Source organism: Anser brachyrhynchus, assembly GCF_964034855.1.
Source record: "Anser brachyrhynchus genome assembly, contig: SCAFFOLD_553, whole genome shotgun sequence".
In the NCBI taxonomy this organism is placed as follows: Eukaryota; Metazoa; Chordata; class Aves; order Anseriformes; family Anatidae; genus Anser; species Anser brachyrhynchus.
Window position 1 is genome coordinate 315 of NW_027663671.1, and position 18,400 is coordinate 18,714.

An 18,400-nucleotide genomic window follows, 5' to 3' on the forward strand; every position below is an offset into this window, starting at 1 on the left:
GGAGTCCGAGAGGGACAGGGAGGGGCCTGAGGGGCCCCAGGGGTTGATGGGAGGTGGAATCCAGGGCTTGAAACAGGGGCATGATGGGATGCTACGGGGGAGGGGAGGGGGTCTAAGGGGGCACAGGGCATGATGGGAGTTGGAGTCCAAGGCCCGGCCCCGGGGCATGCTGGGACACAGGGGGCTGAGGGGGCGGGGCCTGGGGCTCCCCAGGGCATGATGGGAAATGGAGTCCGAGGCCCGGCCCCGGGGCATGCCGGGACTGAAGGAGGCGAGGGGTGCAGGGGGGCTGGGGGGGGAGCAGGGCATGCTGGGAAATGTAGGCCTGTGCCCGGGGGGGGGGGGGCGGGGCGGGGGCGTGGGGCATTGTGGGAGTTGTAGTTCCTGACCCCTGGGCACATGGGGGGGGGGGGATTTTAGGTGACATGGGGGGGATTTGGGGGACATTGGGGGGGGCGGGGGAAGTTGGGGGGGGGATTCGGGGGTCATGGGGGAGATTTGGGGGACAGCTGGGGGGGTGGTTGGGGACATTGGGGGGTCGCTGGGGGGGGTTGGGGACATTGGGGGGAAATTTGGGGACACCTGGGGGGGGGGTTGGGGACATTGGGGGGTCGCTGGGGGGGGTTGGGGACATTGGGGGGAAATTTGGGGACACCTGGGGGGGGGGTTGGGGACATTGGGGGGGGTCACTGGGGGGGGTTGGGGACATTGGGGCATCTGGGGGGGGGACATTAGGGGCGTCTGGGGGGGTTGGGGACGTTGGGGACCCCCAGACCCCTGACTTACTGGCGGGGGGGGGGGGACACCTGGGGGGGCGGGGGGGACACAGGGGACACCTCTGGGGGACATTGGGGACACCTGGGGGGTTTGGGGACACCCCCTGGGGGGGGGCTTGGGGACACCGGGGGGGTGACGGGGACATTGGGGACACCTGGGGGGGGTCCCTGTGCCCTCCCCCCCCCCGCTGCTGTCCGGCGCCAGCTGTCCCCTGTCCCCTGTCCCCCGTCCCCTGTCCCCCCCCGCATTCCCCGCATTCCACCTCAGCCAATCAGCGTCGAGCTGGGGGGGGCTGGCCCCGCCCCCTCCCTCCCCAACCCAGAGCCTGCCCCCCCCCCGACCCCCCCCAGTCTGGGTCCGGCGCTCGGAATGGAGGCAACTGGGGGGGACTGGGGAGGGACTGGGGGTGCTGGGGGGGGATTGGGGGGATTGGGGGGGGAATGGGGGTACTGGGGGGGCAACTGGGGGGACTGGGGGGGGACTGGGAGTGCTGGGGGGGGATTGGGGGTACTGGGGGGGGGGAATGGGGGTACTGGGGGGGGCAATTGGGGGGACTGGGGGGGGATTGGGGGTGCTGGGGGGGGATTGGGGGGATTGGGGGGGGAATGGGGGTACTGGGGGAGCAACTGGGGGGACTGGGGGGGGTCTGGGAGTGCTGGGGGAGGATTGGAGGGAGCAACTGGGGGGACTGGGGGGGGACTGGGAGTGCTGGGGGGGGATTGGGGGGAGCAACTGGGGGGACTGGGGGGGACTGGGAGTGCTGGGGGGGGATTGAGGGTATTGAAGGGGGGAATGGGGGTACTGGGGGGGCAACTGGGGGGACTGGGGGGGGGCTGGGAGTGCTGGGGGAGGATTGGGGGGAGCAACTGGGGGGACTGGGGGGGGACTGGGAGTGCTGGGGGGGATTGGGGGGATTGGGGGGGAATGGGGGTACTGGGAGTGGCAACTGGGGGGACTGGGGGGGACTGGGAGTGCTGGGGGGGGGATTGGGGGTGCTGGGGGGGGAATGGGGGTACTGGGGGGGCAATTGGGGGGACTGGGGGGGGGACTGGGAGTGCTGGGGGGGGGATTGGGGGGATTGGGGGGGGAATGGGGGTGCTGGGGGGGGACAATGGGGGTCCTGGGGGGGATTTGGGGATCCTGGGGGGGGGATTGGGGGTCCTGGGGGGGCAATTGGGGGTACTGGGGGGGAATGAGGGTAATGGGGGGGGGGAATTGGGGGGTCCTGGGGGGGTAAATGGGGGTCCTGGGGGGAAATGGGGGGTACTGGGGGGTACTGGGAGTAATGGGGGGGGCAACTGGGGGTCCTAGGGCAGAATTGGGGGTCCTGAGGGGGTAATGGGGGTCCGGGAGGGGCAACTGGGGGTCCTGGGGGGGGGTAATGGGGGTCCTGGGGGGGTAATGGGGGTCCTGGGGGGGCAACTGGGGGTCCTGGGGGGGGTAGGTAATGGGGGTCCTGGGGGGGTAATGGGGGTCCTGGGGGGGCAACTGGGGGTCCTGGGGGGGGGTAATGGGGGTCCTGGGGGGGTAATGGGGGTCCTGGGGGGGCAACTGGGGGTCCTGGGGGGGGGTAATGGGGGTCCTGGGGGGGCAACTGGGGGTCCTAGCGCAGAATTGGGGGTGCTGGGGGGGGGGGAATGGGGGTCCTGGGGGGATTTGGGGGGGATTGGGGGGGATTTAGGGGATTTGGGGGGATTTGGGAGGGAATTTGGGGCCATTTAGGTGGATTTAGGTGCACTAAAAGGGGGATTTGGGGGCATTCGGGGGGATTTTGGGGGGGATTTGGGGGATTTAGGGGGATTTGGCAGGGAATCTGGCATCGTTCGGGGGATTTGGGGGGATTTGGGGGGGATTTAGGGGATTTAGGGGGATTTGGGGGAATTCAGGAGGATTTAGGGGGGACTAAGGGGGGATTTTGGGGGGATTTAGGGGATTTAGAGGGGATTTGGGAGGGAATTTGGGGACTTAGGAGGGATTTTGGGGAGACTTAGGGGGCATTTGGGGACAATTAGGGTGGATTTAAGGGGTATTTGGGGAAATCTGGGGGATTTAGGAGGGGATTTAGGGGGATTTAGGGGGATTTTGGAGGGAATCCAGGGGAATTGGGGGATTTGGGGTGATTTGGGGGGATTTCAGGGCATTTGGGGGATTTGGGCGGACTTGGGGGGATTTGAGGACATTTGGGGGATTTAAGGGGGATTGGGGGTCATTTAGGGGCATTCGAGGGGATTTAGGGGGGATTTAGGGGGAATTTGGGAATTTTATGGGGGTTTTTCGATGCCCAGGTTTTGGGGTGATTTTGGGGTGATTTGGGGTGATTTTGGGGGGCGGTCGAGGTGAATTGAGGGGATTTGGGTTATCTGGGATCATTTTAGGGATTTGGGGGATTTGGAGGGGGATTTGGGGAGGGGGGATGGTTTTGGGGTGATTTTAGGGCAATTTGGGGAAGATCAGGCTCTGAATTCACGGGGGTTTGGGGAGACTTGGGGCGATTCTGGGTCATTTGGGGTCATTTTGGGATTTGGGGGGGATTTGGGGGGGTCTGGAAGGGGTTGGGGGGGCTGTGGGGGGGGGGCTGTGGTGCGAATTGGGGGGATTTGGGCAAATTTGGGCTCATTTGGGGGGATTCCACCGGGGGATTTTGGGGTGGGGAGGGGGGGGGGGTTGGGGTGAATTGGGACGATTTTGGGGGCGGCCCCCCCCAGGAGGTCACTGACCGGGGGGGGGGCTGCAGCTGCTGCTGGCCCTACTGCTGGCCGGGGTCAAAGGTGAGGGGGTCACGGGGTCATGGGGGGGTCACGGGGTCATGGGGGGGGTCATGGGGTCATGGGGGGGTTACGGGGTCATGGGGGGGTTACGGGGGGGTCATGGGGGGGTCATGGGGTCATGGGGGTGGGGGGTTGTGGGGTCATGGGGGATAAAGGGGGGGTTATGGGGGATAAAGGGGGGTCATGGGGTCATGTGGGGGTCGTGGGGGGGTCATGGGTCATGGGGGGGTCGTGGGGTCATGGGGGGGTCATGGGGGGTTGTGGGGTCATGGGGGAAAATGGGGGGTTACGGGGTCATGGGGGTAACATAGGGGTCATAGGGTCATGGGGTCACGTGGGGGTCATGGGGTCACATGGGGTCATGGGTCACATGGGGGTCACGGGTCACGCGGGGGTCACGGGGTCACGTGGGGGGGGTCTGGGGGGGTCACAGTGGGTGGCGGGGGCTCGCCGGGGGCGGGATCGTCTCCTGGGGGTGCACGGAAGGGGCGTGGCCTCCCTTTAGCCCCGCCCCCTCCCCCCGCAGCGGCCCCGCCCTTCGTGGAGGAGCCGTCCAATGGGAGCGCGGCGCTGGGGGCGGAGGCGGAGCTGCGCTGCGCCGTGCGGGGGGGCGGGGCCGTGCAGTGGGCGAGGGGCGGGCTCCTGCTGGGGGCCCCGCCCGGCCCCGCCCACCCCCGCTACCGATTGGTCGGAGACCCCCGGAAAGGTGGGAGGGGGCGGGGCTTGGGGGGCGAGGGGGAGGGGCTAAAAGGGGGCGGTGTCGCGGGGGCGGGGCTAGGGGGCGACGTGGGGTGGAGGGAAGGGGCGGGGCTTAAGGGGGTGGGGGCGGGGCTAAATGGGTCGAGGGGGCGGGGCTACATAGAGAAGGGGCGGGGCTAAAGGGGGAGAGGGGCGGGGCTAGAGGGGAAAGGGGGCGGGGCAAATGGGGGCGGGGCCGAACGCGATAAATGGGCGGGGCTAAAGGCAGGGGGCGGGGCTAAGGGGTGTGTGGGCGTGGCTAAGTGGGGAGGGGGCGTGGCTAAATTGGAGTCGGGCGGGGCTAAATGGGGGCGGGGTGGGTATACGGGAGAGGGGGCGGGGCTAAGGGGGGCGTGGTGATCAGGGGCGTGGCCTGAAGCCCCGCCCCCTCGCTGGCCCCCGCCCCCAGGCGAGCACCACCTGCGCATCGTCGGGGGTGGGGCTGGAGGACGACGACGTCTTCCAGTGCCAGGTGGGGGCCGGGAACGGCACCACGGGGTCCCGGCCCGCCCAGCTGCGCGTACTGGGTGAGGCCACTGGGGCACTGGGAGGTGCTGGGAGGGGACTGGGAGGTGCTGGGAGGGGACTGGGAGGGGCTGGGAAGGGATTGAGGGGCACTGGGAGGGACTGGGAAGGACTGGGGGGGCACTGGGAGGGACTGGAAGGGACTGGGGCGGCACTGGGAGGGACTGGGAGGGGACTGGGAGGAACTGGGGGGACACTGGGAGGGAATGGAAGGGACTGGGGCGGCACTGGGAGGGACTGGGAGGGGATAGTGCGGGACTGGGAGGGCACTGGGAGGGACTGGGAGGGCACTGGGAGGGACTGGGAGGGGATTGGGGGGCACTGGGAGGGCACTGGGAGGGACTGGGAGGGGATTGGGGGGCACTGGGTGGTTATTGGGAGGCACTGGGGGCTTACTGGGAGGCACTGGGGGGGCTACTGGGGGTTACTGGGAACACACCGGGTATTACTGGGAGGCACTGGGGGGTTACTGGGAAGCACTGCAATGCACTGGGGGGTTACTGGGAGGCACTGGAAGCGTTACTGGGAGGCACTGGGGTGTGACTGGGGGGGTTACCGGGAGGCACTGGGAGTTACTGGGAGGTACTGGAGGGTTGCTGGAAGTTACTGGGACCACACTGGGCATCGCTGGGAGGCACTGGGACGTTACTGGGAGGCACTGGGAGATTACTGGGAGGCACTGGGAGCTGTTACTGGGGCTAACTGGGATCACGCCCCCCCCTCCCAGTGCCCCCGGCCCCCCCCACCCTGGAGCTGCCCCCGGGGGCGGAGCTTCCGTGGCGGGAGGGGGCGGAGCTTGAGGTGCGCTGCCGGGCGGGGGGCGCGCGGCCCCCGGCCAATCTGCTGCTGGCGCTGGGTGAGAGGGGCGGGGCTTGGCGGAGGGGGCGGGGCCTGCGGGGGGCGGGCCGAGGGGGCGGGGCTTGGGGCCGAGGGGGCGGGGCTTGGGGCCGAGGGGCGGGACTTGGGGCCGAGGGGCGGGGCCTGCGGGGGGGGCGGGCCGAGGGGGCGGGGCTTGGGGCCGAGGGGGCGGGGCTTGGGACCGAGGGGGCGGGGCTTGGGGAGGGGGCGGGGCTGGGGAGGTTGGCGGGGTTGGGGGGCGGATTTGGGGAAGGGGGGATTTGGGGTTATTTGGGGTCTTTTTGGGAAAATTATATTTTTGGGGGGTGGGAGGGGGTGGGGCGGGGGTTGGGGGGATTTGGGGGGGGATTTGGGGGATTTGGGGGGATTTGGGGGGATTTTGGGGGGATTCTGGAGGTTTGGGGGACAGTGGATTTTGGGGTTATTTGGGTCTTTTTGGGGAAATTACTTTTTTTGGGGGGTGGGAGGGGGTGGGTCGGGGGTTGGGGGGGATTTTGGGGGGGATTTGGGGGGTTTGGGGGGGTTTGGGGGGATTTTGGGGGGATTCTGGGGGTTTGGGGGATTTGGGGGACAGTGGGATTTTGGGGTTATTTTGGGTCATTTTGGGAAAATTACATTTTTTGGGGCGTGGGAGGGGATTGGGCGGGGTTGGGAGGATTTTGGGGAGAATTCGGGGGTTTTGGGGGACTCAACTTCAATGGTCATTTTTAGAAGTGCCTCGGGGACGATTTGGGGTCATTTGGGCTGATTTTGGGGCAGTTGGGTGGTGAGTTTTTTTTGGGGGGGGGGCGGGCCCATTTTGGGGAGATTTCGGGTGATTTTGGGGTGGTTTGGGGGTGATTTTGGGGTGAATCCGTCGCGTTCTGGATGTGCTGCGTTGGGGGAGGGATTTTGGGGTGATTTGGGGCGATTTTGGGGTGCAGGGGGGGAGCCGCTGCCCGAGGTCTCCTCCCGCGTCTTCGAGGACGACGACAACCCCAAACTGAGCTCCACCGAGGTCACCGTCCGGTGAGCACCAGTATAGACCAGTACAGACCAGTATGGACCATAATAGGCTGCTATGGCCCAGTACGGCCCAGTACGGCCCAGTATGGCCCAGTATATCCTATTTTGGCCCAAACCAGCCTAGTCTGTCCCAGTATATCCCACTGTGGACCAGTCCAGCCCAGCCCACTATACCCCAGTTTGGCCCAGTATGGCCCAGTGCAGCCCAATAGGACCTAGTAAGGCATAGTCCATCCCACTCCTTCCCAGTGCACCCCAGTATGGCCCAGTTTATTCCATTGGGGACCAGTCCGGCCTAGTCTGTCCTGGTACATCCCATTGAGGTCCAGCCCCTCCCAGTATGGCCCAGTTTGGCCCAGTATGGCCCAGCTTGGCCTAGTCGGACCTAGTAGGGCCTAGTTGGACCTAGTAGGGCCTAGTCCCTCCCAGTTTGGCCCACTCTCTCCCACTATACCCCAGTACCTCCTGTTGCGGCCCAATTGAGCCCAGCTCATCCCAGCAGAGCCCCAGCCCCTCCCAGTATGCCCCAGTTTGGCCCAGTAGGGCCCAGTATGGCCCAGCTTGGCCTAGTAGGGCCTAGTTGGACCTCGCAGGACCTAGTCCCTCCCAGTTTGGACCAGTCTCCCCCACTATACCCCAATACCTCCCGCTATGGCCCAGTAGACCCCATCCCATCCCAGTACTCCCCAGCCCCTCCCAGTATGCCCCAGTTTGGCCCAGTACGGCCCAGCTTGGCCCAGCATGGCCTAGTAGAACCTAATAGGGCCTAGTCCCTCCCAGTTTGGCCCAGTCCCCCCACTATACCCCATCACCTCCCGCTGTGGCCCAGTAGACCCCATCCCATCCCATCCCAGTACCCCCCCAGCCCGTCCCAGTTTGGCCCAGTTTGGCCCAGTTTGACGCCGGGCGCAGGGTGTCTCCGCAGCGGGGGGCCCACGGGCAGCGCCTCGTCTGCTCGGCCTCCAACGAGGCCGGCGGGGACCCGGCGGAGGCGGCCGTCACCGTCAGCGTGCTCTGTGAGTGCTCCCAGTGCCTCCCAGTCCCTCCCAGTACCTCCCAGCAGCCCTCCATCCCCACCATTCCCATCCCCATGAAGCTCTTGGCCGTTCCCAGTACCTCCCAGTGCCTCCCAGTACCCTTCCACCCCCCCACTACCATTCCCATGAAGCCCTTGGCCATTTCCAGTCCCTCCCAGTCCCTTCCAGTCCCTCCCAGTACCTCCCAGTAGCCCTCCATCCCCACCATTCCCATCCCCATGAAGCCCTTGGCCATTCCCAGTACCTCCCAGTGCCTCCCAGTACCTTCCACCCCACCCACTCCCATTTCCAGGAAGCCTTTGGCCATTCCCAATCCCTCCCAGTCCCTCCCAGTCCCTCCCAGTACACCTCCACCCTCCCAATTCCCATCCCCATGAAGTCCTTGGCCGTTCCCAGTACCTCCCAGTACCTTCCAGTACCCCTCCATACCCCCTATTCTCATCCCCATGAAGTCCTTGGGCCCTGCCAGTCCCTCCCAGTATGCTCCAGTCCCTCCCAGTAGCCCACCATCCCCACCATTCCCATCCCCATGAAGCCCTTGGCCGTTCCCAGTACCTCCCAGTGCCTCCCAGTACCCTTCTGCCCCCCTCCACTCCCATCCCCATGAAGCCCTCGGTCCCTCCCAGTCCCTCCCAGTCCCTCCCAGTCCCTCCCAGTCCCTCCCAGTCCCTCCCAGTACCTCCCAGTACACCTCCACCCTCCCAATTCCCATCCCCATGAAGCTCTTGGCCGTTCCCAGTACCTCCCAGTGCCTCCCAGTACCCTTCCACCCCCCCCACTCCCATTCCCATGAAGCCCTCGGGCCCTTCCAATCCCTCCCAGTCCCTTCCAGTCCCTCCCAGTCCCTCCCAGTACCTCCCAGTACCCCTCCAACCCCCCCCAGTTCCCCTCCCCATGAAGCCCTCGAACTTTCCCAGTCCCTCCCAGTCCCTCCCAGTCTCCCCCCCAGTCTCCCCCCTCCCATCCCTGGGGGGCCCTGGGGCTCTCCCAGTGCCTCCCAGTTGATGCCAGTCCCTCCCAGTACCTCCCAGTACCCCTCCAATCCCCCCAGTTCCCCTCCCCATGAAGCCCTCGGCCTTTCCCAGTCCCTCCCAGTCCCTCCCAGTCTCCCTCCCAGTCTCCCCCCTCCCCTCCCTGGGGGGCCCTGGGGCTCTCCCAGTGCCTCCCAGTTGATTCCAGTACCTCCCAGTACCTCCCAGTACCTCCCAGTACCCCTCCAACGCCCCCAGTTCCCCTCCCCATGAAGCCCTCGACCATTCCCAGTCCCCCCCAGTCCCCCCCAGCCCCTCCCTGTACAGGCTCTGGGGCTCTCCCAGTCCCTCCCAGTGCCTCCCAGTACCCCTCAACCCCCCCAATTCCCAGCCCCATGAGCTCCTCAGGCCCTCCCAGTCCCTCCCAGTCCCTCCCAGTCCCCCCCAGCTCCCCCAATCCACCCCCAACCTCCCCATCCCCTCCCTGTGGGGGCCCTGGGGCTCTCCCAGTCCCTCCCAGTCCCTCCCAGTACCCCTCCAACCCCCCCAGTTCCCCTCCCCATGAAGCCCTCGACCTTTCCCAGTCCCTCCCAGTTCCTCCCAGTCCCCCCCAGTCTCCCCCCTCCCCTCCCTGGGGGGCCCTGGGGCTCTCCCAGTGCCTCCCAGTTGATCCCCGTGCTCCCAGTTCCCCCGGAGCCGCCCACCATCGAGGGCCTGGAGTCCCCCCAGGTGCGGGCGGGGGACACGCTGCGGCTGGCCTGCGTGGCGCGGGGGGGCAACCCCCCTCCCAGTCTGCACTGGGACAAGGTGCGGGGCAACTGGGAGCACTGGGAGGGCACTGGGGGCACTGGGACGAGCTGGGGGGGACACTGGGATAAGTTATGGGGGCACTGGAAGGAGCGCTGGGAGCACTGGGACAAGGTACGGGGGCACTGGGAGCACTGGGAGGGGAGCTGGGGGCACTGGGAGGGGAGCTGGGGGCACTGGGAGCACTGGGATGGGGTACTGGGGGCACTGGGAGGGGGAACTGGGGGCACTGGGATGGGAGCTGGGGGCACTGGGAGCACTGGGACGGGGCACTGGGAGGGAGAACTGGGGGCACTGGGGGCACTGGGAGGGGGAACTGGGGGCACTGGGAGCACTGGGATAAGTTATGGGGGCACTGGGATGGGGAACTGGGAGCACTGGGAGGGGCACTGGGGGCACTGGAGGGGAGCTGGGGGCACTGGGGGCACTGGGAGGAAGAACTGGGAGCACTGGGAGGGGGAACTGGGGGCACTGGGAGCACTGGGATGGGGAACTGGGAGCACTGGGACAGGGTGCTGGGGCACTGGGAGGGGGAACTGGGAGCGCTGGGAGGGTGCTGGGGGCACTGGGAGCACTGGGACAAGGTGTGAGGGCACTGGGAGCACTGGGGGGGGGAACTGGGAGCACTGGGATGGGGAACTGGGAGCACTGGGACAAGGCAAGAGGGCACTGGGGGCACTGGGATTGGGGAACTGGGAACACTGGGAAGGCACTGGGAGGTCACTGGTCATACTGGGAGGTCACTGGGACCCCGTGGGTTGCTGAGCAGCCTGGGGGCTGTTATACTGGGAGCACTGGGCGCTTACTGGTCATACTGGGAAGTTACTGGGAGGGGTCACTGGTCATACTGGGAGGTCACTGGGAGGTCCTACTGGTCATACTGGTGTCCCCTGACCTAGGATGGGACCCCGTGGGTGGCCAAGTGCCCTGGGGGCTGTTATACTGGGAGCACTGGGCGGTTACTGGGAGTACTGGGATGAGGCACTGGGAGCACTGGGAGGGCACTGGGAGGTCACTGGTCATACTGGGAGGTCCTACTGGTCCTACTGGTCATACTGGTGTCCCCTGACCTCGGATGGGACCCCGTGGGTGGCCGAGTGCCCTGGGGGCTGTTATACTGGGAGCACTGGGCGCTTACTGGTCATACTGGGAAGTTACTGGGAGGGGTCACTGGTCATACTGGGAGGTCACCGGGAGGTCCTACTGGTCCTACTGGTCATACTGGTGTCCCCCGCCCCCAGGACGGGACCCCGCTGGCGGCCCCGTGGCAGGCCGAGCGCCCCGCGGGGCCGTCCCAGTGGTCGCACTGGTCGGTTACTGGTGGCACTGGGCCGGAGCCCTGGGCGCACTGGGAGCACTGGGAGCACTGGGAGCTGTCCCGCAGCCGGGTGACGCTGGCGGTGGCCCCGGGGGACGACGGAGCCACCGTGCGGTGTCACAGCCACAGCCCCGCCGGGGGGGGGGGGCACGGCCAGCGTCACCCTGCGGGTGGCCTGTGGGTAACTGGGGGGCACTGGGAGGCACTGGGAGGCACTGGGAGGCACCGGGAGGCACTGGGAGGGACTGGGAGGGGGGCTGGGAGGGGCTGGGAGGGGGGCTGGGGGCACTGGGGGGTACTGGGAGGGGGATGGGAGGGGGTCTGGGGGTACAGGGGGGTACTGGGAGTGCTGGGAGAGCCTACTGGGCGGTACTGGGTTGTACTGGGTTGTACTGGGAGCACTGGGAGGGACTGGGAGGGGCTGGGAGGGGCTGGGAGGGGGTCTGGGGGCACTGGGGGGTACTGGGAGGGGGATGGGAGGGGGTCTGGGGGTACAGGGGGGTACTGGGAGTGCTGGGAGAGCCTACTGGGAGGTACTGGGTTGTACTAGTTTGCACTGGGAGGCACTGGGAGGGGGCACTGGGAGGGACTGGGAGGGGCTGGGAGGGGCTGGGAGGAACTGGGAGGGGGGATGGAGGGCACTGGGGGGTACTGGGAGGGGGATGGGAGGGGGTCTGGGGGTACTGGGGTGTACTGGGAGTGGTGGGAGACCCTACTGGGAGGTACTGGGTTGTACTGGTTTGGACTGGGAGCAGTGGGAGGGGGCACTGGGAGGGACCGGGACGGACTGGGAGGGGCTGGGAGGGGGTCTGGGGGCACTGGGGGGTACTGGGAGGGGGTGGGAGGGGGTCTGGGGGTACTGGAGGGTACTGGGAGTGCTGGGAGACTCTACTGGGAGGTACTGGGTTGTACTGGTTTGTACTGGGAGCACTGGGAGGGGGCACTGGGAGGGACGGGGACGGACTGGGAGGGGCTGGGAGGGGGTCTGGGGGCACTGGGGGGTACTGGGAGGGGGCTGGGAGGGGGTCTGGGGGCACTGGGGGGTACTGGGAGGGGGATGGGAGGGGGTCTGGGGGTACAGGGGGGTACTGGGAGTGCTGGGAGAGCCTACTGGGAGGTACTGGGTTGTACTGGTTTGTACTGGGAGCACTGGGAGGGGGCACTGGGAGGGACTGGGAGGGACTGGGAGGGGGGATGGAGGGGACTGGGGGGTACTGGGAGGGGGATGGGAGGGGGTCTGGGGGTACAGGGGGGTACTGGGAGTGCTGGGAGAGCCTACTGGGAGGCACTGGGTTGTACCTGTTTGTACTGGGAGCACTGGGAAGGGGCACTGGGAGGGACTGGGAGGGCCCGGGAGGGGGCTGGGGACACTGGGGTGCACTGGGAGGGGACTGGGACGGGGCTGGGAGCACTGGGAGTGCTGGGAGACCTTACTGGGAGCTACCGGGGGTACTGGGAGCTGAGAGTAGGAGCTGTGGGCTATACTGGGAGCTACTGGGCATACTGGGATTGCACCCTGGGGTTACTGGGAGGCTTTATTGGGAGCTGTGGGCCATACTGGGTGGCACTGGGCATACTGGGATTCCACCTTTTGAGTTACTGGGGTTACTGGGAGCTGAGAATGGGAGCTCTAGGCTATACTGGGAGCTACTGGGCATACTGGGATTGCACTCTGGGGTTACTGGGAGGCGATAGCGGGAGCTGTGGGTCATACTGGGAGCTACTGGGCATACTGGGATTCCACCCTGGGGTTACTGGGAGGCTATATTGTGATCTGTGGGCCATACTGGGAGACACTGGGCATACTGGGATTCCGCCCTGGGGTTACTGGGAGGCTCTATTGGGAGCTGTGGGCCATACTGGGAGGCACTGGGCATACTGGGATTCCACCTTTTGAGTTACTGGGGTTACTGGGAGCTGAGAATGGGAGCTCTAGGCCATACTGGGAGGCACTGGGCATACTGGGATTGCACCCTGGGGTTACTGGGAGGCTATAGTGGGATCTGTGGGCCATACTGGGAGCTACTGGGCATACTGGGATTCCACCCTGGGAGCCACTGGGGTTACTGGGAGGCTATATTGGGATCTGTGGGCCATACTGGGAGGCACTGGGCATACTGGGATTCCACCTGGGAGCTCCTAGGGTTACTGGGAGGCCTTAGTGGTAGCTCTGGGCTATACTGGGAGTTACTGGGCATACTGGGATTTCACCCTGGGAGTTAGTTGTGTTACTGGGAGGCTATATTGGGAACTGTGGGCCATACTGGGAGGCACTGGGCATACTGGGATTCCACCCTGGGATTACTGGGGTTACTGGGAGGCTATAGTGGGATCTGTGGGCCATACTGGGAGGCACTGGGCATACTGGGATTTCACCCTGGGGTTACTGGGAGGCTATAGTGGGATCTGTGGGCCATACTGGGAGGCACTAGGCATACTGGGATTCCACCTTTTGAGTTACTGGGGTTACTGGGAGCCGAGAATGGGAGCTCTAGGCTATAGTGGGAGCTACTGGGCATACTGGGATTGCACCCTGGGGTTACTGGGAGGCCAGAGAGGGAGCTGTGGGCCATACTGGGAGGCACTGGGGATACTGGGATTCCCCTCTGGGAGCTCCTGGGGTTACTGGGAGGCTATATTGGGAGCTGTGGGCCATATTGGGAGGCACTGGGCATACTGGGATTCCACCTGGGAGCTCCTAGGGTTACTGGGAGGCCTTAGTGGTAGCTCTGGGCTATACTGGGAGTTACTGGGCATACTGGGATTTCACCCTGGGAGTTAGTTGTGTTACTGGGAGGCTATATTGGGAACTGTGGGCCATACTGGGAGGCACTGGGCATACTGGGATTCCACCCTGGGATTACTGGGGTTACTGGGAGGCTATAGTGGGATCTGTGGGCCATACTGGGAGGCACTGGGCATACTGGGATTCCACCCTGGGGTTACTGGGAGGCCATATTGGGATCTGTGGGCCATATTGGGAGGCACTGGGCATACTGGGATTCCACCTTTTGAGTTACTGGGGTTACTGGGAGCCGAGAATGGGAGCTCTAGGCTATACTGGGAGCTACTGGGCATACTGGGATTGCACCCTGGGGTTACTGGGAGGCTATGTTGGGAGCTCTAGGCTATACTGGGAGCTACTGGGCATCCTGGGATTGCACCCTGGGGTTACTGGGAGGCTCTATTGGGAGCTGTGGGCCATACTGGGAGGCACTGGGCATACTGGGATTCCACCCTGGGGTTACTGGGAGGCTCTATTGGGAGCTGTGGGCCATACTGGGAGGCACTGGGCATACTGGGATTCCACCCTGGGGTTACTGGGAGGCTCTATTGGGATCTGTGGGCCATACTGGGAGGCACTGGGCATACTGGGAGCCCCCCCCGCAGACCCCCCCGCGGAGGTGACGATCTCGGGGGGCTCCACGGTGGCCGAGAACGGGACCCTGGCCCTGTCGTGCACCAGTGCTCCCAGTAACCCCCCAGTGACCCTGCGCTGGTGGCTGGGGGGCCGCGAGCTGGAGCCCACCGAGACCGCCCGCACCCAGGTGGGACCGGGGGGGGGGGGGGCAAAATGTCCCCAAAACGTCCCCAAAACGTCCCCAAAAGGTCCCCGGGGGTCTTTGGGGGGTCTTTGGGGGGGGTTTGGGGGGGTTTGGGGGGGTTTTGGGGTCCCTGGGGGGCTTTTGGGGACACGCTGGGGGGGCCCCAAGTCCCTGGGGGGGTCTTGGGGTGTCCCCTGGGGGGGTCCCCAATGTCCCTGGGTGTCCCCAGGGTCCCCTGGGTGTCCCTTGGGGGGGGGCTTTGGGGTCTCGGGGAGGTTCTTTGGGGTCCCCAAGGTCCCATGGGGGGGGGGTCTTTGGGGTTCCCGATGTCCCTGAGGGTCCCCTGGGTGTCCCCTGGGGGGGGTCTTTGGGGTCCTGGGGGGGTCTTTGGGGTCCCCAATGTCCCCTGGGGGTGTCCCTGGGGTGTCCCTTGGGGGGGGTCTTTGGGGTCCCCAATGTCCCCTGGGTGCCCCCCGGGGGGCTTTTTGGGGTCCCCTTGGGGTCCCTGAGGTGTCCCTTTTTGGGGGGGGGGTCTTTGGGGTCCCCTTGGGGTGTCCCCGGGGTGTCCCCGTGTCCCTGACCCCCCCCGGTGTCCCCAGGCGGCGGGGGGGGGCACGGTGACGGTGACCAACGTGACCCTGGTGGGGCGCCGGGGGGACCACGGGCGCTCGCTGCGCTGCGAGGCGCTGAGCCCGGGGCTGGGCACCCGCACGGCCGCCGTGCTGCTGGCCGTCACCCGTGGGTGCTGGGGGGGGGCCGGGAGGCACTGGGGGGTGCTGGGGGGCACTGGGGGGCGCTGGGAGGGACTGGGAGGGCCTGGGAGGGGATTGGGGGGGACTGGGAGAGACTGGGAGGGACTGGGAGGGGATTGGGGGGAGATTGGGGGGCGCTGGGAGGAACTGGGAGGGACTGGGAGAGGATTGGGGGGGACTGGGAGGGGATTGGGGGGGACTGGGAGGGACTGGAGGGGATTGGGGGGAGATTGGGGGGCACTGGGAGGGACTGGGAGGGGATTGGGGGGGACTGGGGGGCACTGGGAGGGGATTGGGGGGGGACTGGGGGGCGCTGGGGGGCGCTGGGGGGGTATTGGGGGGTGCTGGGAGGGACTGGGAGGTAACTGGGGGGGACTGGGAGGCACTGGGAGGGAATTGGGAGGTGCTGGGAGGGACTGGGAGGTAACTTGGGGGGGACTGGGAGGGACTGGGAGGGAATTGGGGGGAGATTGGGGGGCACTGAGAGGCACTGGGAGGGGCTGGGGGGAAAGGGATGGGGCACTGGGAGGGGACTGGGAGAGGATTGGGGGGCACTGGGGCGGATTGGAAAGGGACTGGGGGGCACTGGGAGGGACTGGGGGGCACTGGGAGGGGATTGGGGGGCACTGGGAGGGGACTGGGAGGCAGTGGGAGGGGCTGGGGGGAAAGGGACTGGGGGGCACTGGGAGGGACTGGGAGGCACTGGGGAGGATTGGGGGGGGTGGCTGTGGGTTACTGGGAGGCACTGGGACCGCCCGACTGGGCCTTACTGGGGGGGGGGGGCACTGGGAGGGGCGGGGTGGGCCGGGCCTGTCTGTGGGCGGGGCCTGTCCGGGGGGGCGGGGCCTGTCTGTGGGCGGGGCCTGTCTGTGGGCGGGGCCTGTCTGTGGGCGGGGCCTGTCTGGGGGCGGGGCCTGTCTGGGGGCGGGGCCTGTCTGTGGGCGGGGCCTGTCTGTGGGCGTGTCCCGCCGTGGGCGTGTCCCTCGGGGGCGTGTCCCGACGCGGCCCCGCCCCCAGACCCGCCGCAGGAGGTGTGGCTCGAGGCCCCGCCCCCCAACGCCACCTTCCGGGCCGGGGCCCGCCTGCGGCTGCTGTGCCACGCCCGGGGGGGGCACCCCAGCCCCCGCCTCACCTGGCTCAAGGTGGGCGCCGGGACCCCCCCTCCCCCGGGACCCCCCCTTTGGGACCCCCCCCCTTGGGACCCCCCGCCTACTGGGAACCCCCATTGGGACCCCTCATAGGGTGCCCCCCCCCCCCCATTGGGACCCCCCTCGTATTGGGACCCCATTGGGACCCCCCCCCCCTTGGGGACCCCCATTGAGACCCCCTCATTGGGTGCCCCCCCCCCCCATTGGGACCCCCCCTGTATTGGGACCCCCCCCATTAAGACCCCCGTATAGGGAACCCCCGTAATGGGACCCCCCCCCATTGGGACCCCCCCCTTGGGACCCCCCCACTGCCCCCCCCCCCCCATTAGGGACCCCCCCCACTGGGACCCCCCCGCTGCCCCCCCCCCCCCCTTGGGGACCCCCATTGGGACCCCCCCCCGTATTGGGACCCCCCCCCCTTGGGACCCCCCACTGGGACCCCTCCACTGCCCCCCCCCATTAGGGACCCCCCTTGGGACCCCCCCACTGCCCCCCCCCCCATTAGGGACCCCCTCATTGGGACCCCCCCCCACTGCCCCCCCCCCCCATTAGGGACCCCCCCATTGGGCCCCCCCCCCACTGGGACCCCCCCCACTGCACCCCCCCCATTAGGGACCCCGCCCTTGGGACCCCCCCCCACGCCCCCCTGAACCAGACACTGGGACCCCCCCCCCACCCCAAAAGGACCCCGACATTGGGACCCCCCTAAATATTGCCCCCCCCCGACCCCAAACTTTGGGAGCCCCCCAAATTCTCCCCCCCCCCAAAATTTGGGCCCCCCCCCAACCCCAAACTTTGCCCCCCCGACCCCAAACTTTGCCCCCCCGACCCCAAACTTTGTACCCCTGACCCCAAACTTTGGCCCCCCCCCCCCCCAAAATTTGACTCCCCCGACCCCCAACTTTACCCCCCCCCTCCAAAATTTGGGCCCCCCCCCGACCCCAATCTTTACCCCCCCGACCCCAAATTTCCCCCCCCCGACCCCAAACTTTGGGGGGGGCCCCACCCAAATTTTGTGGCCCCCACCCCCAAATTTCCCCCCCCCGGACCCCAAACTTTACCCCCCCCGACCCCAAATCCCCCCCACCCCAAACTTTTGGGGACCCCCCCCCCAAATGTCGCCCCCCCCCCCCCAGGAGGGCCGCCCGCTGCCAGACCCCCCCCCGCAGGCGGCGCCCCCCGGGGGGGGCCCGGTGGTGTCCCGCGAGCTGCGCCTGACGCTGGCGCCCAGCGACAACGGGGCCGAGCTGCGCTGCGCCGCGGGGGGGCGGGGGGCGGGCACGCGGCTCCGCGTGCTCTGTGAGTGGGGCGGGGTTAGGGGGTGGGGGGTCAGGGGTCAGGGGTCAGGGGGTTATGGGGTTATGGGGGGGCGGGGGGCGGGCACGCGGCTCCGCGTGCTCTGTGAGTGGGGCGGGGTTAGGGGGTCAGGGGGTTATGGGGTCAGGGAGTTGTGCGGCTACGGGTTTATGGGGTAAGGGGTTATGGGGTTAGGGGGTTATGGGGTTGGGGGTTATGGGGTTAGGGGGTCAGGACTTATAGGGTCAGGAGTTATAGGGTCAGGGGGTTATGGGGTTAGGGGGTTATGGGGGGGGCGGGGGGCGGCCACGCGCCTCCGGGTGCTCTGTGAGTGGGGGCGGGGCTATGGGGTTATAGGGTTATAGGGTCAGGCGGTTATGGGGTCAGGGGTTATGGGGCTAGGGGGTTAGGGGGTTATGGGGTCAGGGGGTATGGGGTAATAGGGTTGTGAGGTTATGGGGGCCGGGGGTATGGGCTTTGGGGTTATGGCATTAGGGCATTTTGGGGTTATGGGGTTATTGGGTCAGGGGTATGAGGTCAGGGGTTATGGGGGGGTTATGGGGTTAGGGGTTTAGGGGGTTATGGGGTCAGGGGTTATGGGGTCGGGGAGGGGGGTCTGGGGGCAGCCACCTGGCTGAGAGTGCTCTGTGAGCTGGGGGGTTATGGGGTTGGGGGATATGGGGTTATGGGTTTGTGGGGTCAGGGGGTCGGGGGTTATGGGGTTATAGGGTCAGGGGCTATGGGGTGGGGGTTACGGGGTTATAGGGTCAGGGGGTTATGGGATCAGGGGGGTTGTGGGGGTGAGCGGGTTGTGGGGGTGGAGGGGGTTATGGGGCCGCGGGGGGTGTGGGGCGG

At 66.9% G+C, this 18,400-nt stretch overlaps 1 protein-coding gene across 1 annotated transcript in view; it reads left to right on the forward strand.

Annotated features, from left to right (window-relative positions):
- Window positions 1–1,125: 1,125 nt before the first annotated feature.
- NPHS1 (NPHS1 adhesion molecule, nephrin) overlaps window positions 1,126–18,400 on the forward strand; it is a 34,310-nt gene continuing 17,035 nt past the window's right edge. Inside the window, 15 exon segments of the mRNA XM_080609215.1 lie at window positions 1,126–1,152; window positions 3,512–3,545; window positions 4,072–4,251; window positions 4,693–4,715; window positions 4,717–4,810; window positions 5,536–5,664; window positions 6,590–6,674; window positions 7,584–7,687; window positions 9,365–9,514; window positions 10,468–10,936; window positions 10,938–10,985; window positions 13,821–14,352; window positions 14,949–15,087; window positions 16,119–16,243; window positions 17,386–17,548. Coding sequence (XP_080465341.1) covers window positions 1,147–1,152; window positions 3,512–3,545; window positions 4,072–4,251; window positions 4,693–4,715; window positions 4,717–4,810; window positions 5,536–5,664; window positions 6,590–6,674; window positions 7,584–7,687; window positions 9,365–9,514; window positions 10,468–10,936; window positions 10,938–10,985; window positions 13,821–14,352; window positions 14,949–15,087; window positions 16,119–16,243; window positions 17,386–17,548 — 2,281 coding nt within the window. The 5' untranslated portion in view covers window positions 1,126–1,146.